This window comes from Lygodium microphyllum, chromosome 26, assembly GCF_053477565.2.
Source record: "Lygodium microphyllum isolate KBCC chromosome 26, Lygodium_microphyllum_v1.1.10, whole genome shotgun sequence".
Taxonomy (NCBI): Eukaryota; Viridiplantae; Streptophyta; class Polypodiopsida; order Schizaeales; family Lygodiaceae; genus Lygodium; species Lygodium microphyllum.
Window position 1 is genome coordinate 103,540,849 of NC_141160.1, and position 5,912 is coordinate 103,546,760.

Genomic DNA, 5,912 nt, shown 5'->3' on the forward strand with positions numbered 1-5,912 from the left:
TTGTAAAATGATGTGCATATTTGTCAAGATAGAAAACCTCTCAGCAAGCTTTTTGTCAAAAGATTTTATTGTGCAAATGGTTAATTGCCCCACTTTCTCAACTATGCAAAAGCATAATCTGTAAGACTGTAGCTCATAAGCAAAATATACAAGACTCTAACTCAAAAGCTTTTCAGAATATGTTGCTTGTACAAGGAGAGCAAATCCAAGTAACAACATTGATACAATGACAACTAAGCGTATCGAGAATGAGAGAGCTCTAATACGATGACAACTAAGCGTATCGAGAATGAGAGGGCTCTAATTATACCACATTCAAAATTTGATTCAACAACATGGCATTAGACTTGAGAGAAGGAGAGCTTGATCAATTGAATGACTAGGGCTAGTCATAATGAATGCACGAAAGTGTGGTTTCATTAGTTGAAAGTGGTTGTATAGAGCACCTCATTACTCAAGTAATCAATCCTAGAAGGATAAAAAACACCTATTGACAAGTTCCGATAAGTCATGTTTCGAAGTGTGTCTATATTAGGAGTTGAGAAATGATTTGCATATTTAAATAGTTGGCATTACCTAAATCACATCATATTTATGTTGCAATCCATTTAGGGGACACAGTAGTTAATTTGATTCACTTATTTACTTGATAGTTGTTCAACATTACTTGTATGTACACAGCTTAAGCATGAGGTATTTTGCATTAATTTAGAGAACCATTTAGCCCCTACCCATCATGTGAAGGCCAATGTCATAATACCACAAACCAAACCCTTAAACGTTGTGGTTGTGTCAAGACCAATGTTGTAATACCACAATCCAGTAACATAATATGTACTAAATGTTGATTGAGTACTCGTTCACGTGAAGTCTCATGCATGTGTACCATCATTGTCTAAGCTTAGAGTGCATCACATGATGCCACTGTGCATTTGCTTTCAGGATATGAAAGATTGAATTGGATTGACAAAGATGTACTGAAGTAACATCTTAGGCATGCAAAACAGCCACTGATACTGTTTTACATTGCTCAAAACCTTCTCCTTGAACAAATGCCCAACACCTGACATGAGGCTAGGGTACATTTAAAGCACTTGCCAAGAACTTCTGTTCTCCTGCAGGAAACACACTGAATGTTTTGGCATGCTATTCTTCAATTCTGTGTACTTGGATAACCCTAAAACATCTCTACTCTCCTGCTCTTGCAGTAAGGCGTGAAGATGTTATGATCCCGAAACTCGAACACGTTCTAACCCTTGGTTGTGCAAGCTTCTTATCACTACTTTGACAGCTCCAACAACCCCAAGATGCTGCATAAGAGGTGCTATGACACCATTGGTTTGACTATTGGTGGCATTAGAAGATGTGTCCAGCTGCACCCCGACAAAAAATGCAACCTGCCAACAGCAAGATCACAATAACACAACAGAGTGAGCACCATATTTGCAATCCAGATGATGAAAGGCAGATTGCAATCACTTAAGCCTAGGATGCTATCGCAAGAGAAGCTATGTTCAGGAAGCATGCAATTTAGCTTAATATGCAGAGTCTTAACCACCCAAGTTGACTGCTCAAATGTGATGGGCTTCTTAATTTGGATAACAGACAGCACAGCGAGACTTGGGCTCTAGCCTCTTAGTATTATCGCAAGAAGATACTTATAGTGAGGAAAAGGGGCTTTTCTCCCTTGTCTTTCCTTAATATAGTGTTCAACAGCATGAGCTTCTGTGATGTGGAGGGACCATGTACTTAACTAAATGCAGTTGGGGGCTGCCGGCCCAGGGTGCCTCACAGAAGCTAATGCTGTTGTCGAAGTTGACGTGTTGGAGCTACCATGGGAATTTGAACAAATATAACTATATTTAGCTTCATCCCAAGGCACATAGGGACATTCAGCATACAATAAGAGAGCAATAATTCAAGGGGACATGCAGTAACTACATCGTGTAAATTACCTTTCCCCTGCTATCCCGCACTGGAGCAACATGCAATAGATTCCAAAAGGAGCTTTTGTCTTTCCTGTCAATTTCAGGAGAGAAGGAACCGCATTAAGAAGAACACTTAAAGTGCAAGAGCTCATTGGATTCAGAAAGAGGACCTCAAAAAAGCATCAGAGCTCCAGCCTTCACAGGCAAGAAGAGAAGCTCTACCTGTAATTCAGAATGCGAACCGTGCATGCCTGTTCCTGTTTGATACACTCTTCAATCTGCCAGCAGTGATTGCAAATGAAACATAGATGCAAACAAATTGTTAGCACGATAGAGCAGAGCATGTTAAAACAGATGCTTAGTGCAATCATCAATGCTGCAAGTCTCGAGTACAATAGGCATCGGCCATAATACCTGCCGAACTACATTGGGATCTGTGTCTGGTCCCTGCAAGAATGTACAGTTGCGACCAAGGACTTCATCTCTACAATATCCTGTAATATCACACAGAGAAAAAGACCAATACCATTGAATCAGTGGCACACTTTTTTCCATCAAGCTGAGCTGCATGAGTGGTCGTAAAGTGACCTACATTTAGGGTTAGGGCAGCTGAGTCCTATTTATAGGCCTAAACAAGTGCAACACAATGCATCCTCAAGCACCCAGGCCAGCATTAGACTGTATTATTTAGCTTCTTACCACTCAATCTCAAGAAGGGATCGCTGGCGTAGACAATGGGCATGCCAGGAAGATGAGGGTTTGATCTGCACCATGCCAAAATCTTTTATAAGCATAATAGCTGATAACGGCATAACTCCTGCGTAATCGTCTTCAAAAGCACAAGTAAAGCACATAGAATGATGCATACAGTACAAAGCTTTGCTGGATTCTTTTGAGGGCATGAGTCAAAGGCGAGCAAATCACATTTTCACTGTGGGTATCCTTGTTTGTCCTACAAGTCGCCTCACAGCTCTTCTGTCTCCTGCACTTTAGAAGCTTGCCAACCAGAGAGTGCAGCACAGTGGCAGGCTTACACTGGAAGGCTTCACAATGTTGTGATGTTGGCCACATTCCTGCGAACAATGATGTTAACAAAGTGCAAGGTGATCGTCAATTACTCGGCTCCACCATGTCCATATATTAAACCAATATATCTGTTCATTGTAGGCCTCATTCTGCCAAAGGACCAACTAAGCCATCTGACACTTACCAGCAACACTTCTATCCTTGGTACATGTAGCCCGAAAACTGCCCAGTGCTTCAGCATCCAAGCATGTTGCAAGTGAATACTTGCCGCAAAATGGCTTCCCACAGGACTCTGATGTATTTGCAGCCGTGCAAGTCACGCCCTGCAAGAATTTTGACAACGATGGAGCAGCATAACAAGGCAGAGGAGACTGGACCCCAACAAAATGAGCTACTGTTCTGTCTCCCTTGGAGAATATAGGTGCCATATGCAACTCGGTCCAGAAAGGCCAACCCTGCTTTGTGTAATTTAGTATCACAACATGGCATCCTCTCTCTTCACAAACAGCATCTCTGATCTGCAGCACCGTCCTGTGGTCGGTATCTGGTCCTTGGAGGAACTTTGGGTTCCGACCCACGACCTCTTCTGCGAGGTAGCCAGACATGTTGAGGAACCCATTGCTTGCGTATACAATAGGATGGCCTGGCATGTGGGGATCAGTAATCACAAAGTTGTGTTGGCAGACCTGCCTAAGCACGTCGAAGAGCGTGTCATCATAAGTCTCGGTGAGGGATCTCACGACTGACACCAGGAGCGTCGAGGCTGATGCCTTGCACAAAGCCGGCGGATGGACTGCAACACCCATATTCCCTGCTTGCCAACAGAGAATGGCAGTATGTGGAGCATAGAAATCCCTACCAGGAAGGGGCGCAGCAGCTGTCTGCAACGGAGAGAAAAATGATCGGTGGAAGATTCAGGACACCAAATGCATTGAAACAGATGGTATGAATTCAATAAAGGTCTGGGGGTATTCCAATTGTAATTATGATGATGATTCAGCCATCAAAATGCATTGAAACAGACAGTCTGAGGAGAATTAAGCTGTGGGAATAATCCAATTGTTATGATGTTAGCAATCAAAATGCATTGAAACAGATCATGGTAAAAGCTTTGGGAATGATCAAATTGGTCTGATTTGGCCAAGTTTGAAGATGGAAGGAAAGTCGGATGCAAGAAGAATGAGTATAGCCAAATTGTCATGGCTTAGCTAAATGTAGGAAAGCCAGATGCAAGAAAACATGCATTTGCAACAGATGGTCTGAACCCAGGTAAGCTCTGGGAATGGTCCAATCGCTATGATCTTGCTAATGATCCAACTGTTATGATTTTGCAGAATTTGAAGATGGAAAATGCAGGTGTAGCAGCTGAATTTGAAATTGGAGACCTGAAAAACCAGAGCAGGTGAGCAACAGATTCAGAGACGAAATGACTTACTGGCTGATATGATACCAATAAGATTGATCAGAATAAGCAGGTGAGTAGTCTGTCAGGGGAGACAAGCTGGTCTGGTCTGCAGCAGGTAAAATCCAACAGGATAGTGAGTGAGCACTCCTCTCTCCAATAACAGGCAGCTCAAGAAAGAGCAAAAGACCTAATGAGGCAGTGATGACATTGCATTGAGAGAAGGCCCGAAGGGGGGGGGGGGGGGGCTGCGCGCTCTTGTGTGTGTAGGGAAGCGCGTTTTTATGCATAAATTACTGTAATTAAAACGCAGAGGTGGCAGCCTGTGCTTATCACAATCTCCCAACCCACAACCCACAACCCACAATCCTACTTATATGGCCCTGCAAGCCTCTTCATGGCCAAAAAAATCTCATCAGCCCCCCCCCACCAAAGTGGTTTGAGTGTGTGGGTCTGTCCATAGGTGCGTGAGTTTCCAAGTGGTTTGAGCGTGTGGGTCTGTACATAGGTGCGTGAGTTTGGACCTTCACTACATCCTTTAAGCATCTTTCAAATTTCAAGCCTTCTCAAAAAAAAATTTAAAAGAAGGAAAATGCTCAATGTTAAGTAAATCTATAACATCTTAAAAATCTACAAATGCAATTCTATTGCTTTTACAATTGGTAGATCTAAAGTCATCCTAGCCATTGATGCAGTGAAAGTGTTCCGCATAGACAATTTACTACTAGGAAAAGGGAATAAAAATTGACTTGAGATCATCCACGGTGGATTCACTAGTAGTAATAAGGAGACGTCACCTGCGTGCAAGAAATATATGAAAATACCCCTTATCTACCCTCTATTTATGGGACCTTACCTTATAAAATGTACATTTCTTCCCTTAAATAACCCTCCTCCCTTACACTCATGTGGTACCATACGGTAAACCCTAGTGTACCCCTCGGGAGATCATCCTAGCACTAATCTAGTGATAGAATATTCCAAATAGAACTCTATCATCCTAGCACTAATCTAGTGATAGAATATTCCAAATAGAACTAGAGTGCTGACCCCATTTCTAAAGCGAACATGAGTGAAAATCATCATGCATAGATCTCCAGCGTAATCAAAATTTATGTTTATCGATGTGTGATACATCATGGTTTTGTTCTGTCAAGAATATTATTTCATAGTAGCAACAAAATCAAACTAATTACCACATCCTTGGCAAATGAATGCATGCCCAAAAACATCCCATTGTTGATATGGATTGAGAAGGCTATTTGGCTTTGCCCTCTAGATTACGTGGTCCTTCAGGATAAGATATCAACGCGAAAAGCTCAACTAGCTTATATAATTAATTCAAAAAGGCTCTTGGGGATATAGCCCATGTCACACCCTATCCATGATGGGAAATATCCTATTAATAATGCAATCTCCATTGTCAAAAAAAATAATTTCTAAAGGGTCAAAACAACCAGATATTTGTGCTAAAAGTTAAGACTTTGAAAGAGAGAGCAATGAAGCAATTATTGTCACCTTTAAAGGTTGGTTCAACAAAGACAATTTCTTTTCTT

At 41.8% G+C, this 5,912-nt stretch overlaps 1 protein-coding gene across 3 annotated transcripts; it reads right to left on the reverse strand.

Annotated features, from left to right (window-relative positions):
• Nucleotides 1–944: 944 nt before the first annotated feature.
• LOC148013620 (protein TWIN LOV 1-like) lies at nt 945–4,746 on the reverse strand. Of its 3 annotated transcripts, none has more exons than XM_087667803.1 (8): nt 4,390–4,738; nt 3,139–3,835; nt 2,797–3,001; nt 2,628–2,692; nt 2,343–2,422; nt 2,151–2,206; nt 1,956–2,019; nt 945–1,397 (listed from the first exon to the last, which is right to left on the reverse strand). In XM_087667803.1, the coding sequence occupies exons 2-8, from the start codon at nt 3,758–3,760 to the stop codon at nt 1,224–1,226; spliced, it is 1,266 nt and encodes a 421-aa protein (XP_087523929.1). In that variant the 5' UTR covers nt 3,761–3,835; nt 4,390–4,738; the 3' UTR covers nt 945–1,223. The 3 variants fall into 3 exon arrangements, with proteins under 3 accessions (XP_087523929.1, XP_087523930.1, XP_087523932.1); XM_087667806.1 differs by lacking the exon at nt 945–1,397 and adding an exon at nt 1,407–1,829 and having other exon boundaries at nt 4,390–4,746; XM_087667804.1 differs by having other exon boundaries at nt 3,139–4,739.
• Nucleotides 4,747–5,912: the final 1,166 nt, after the last annotated feature.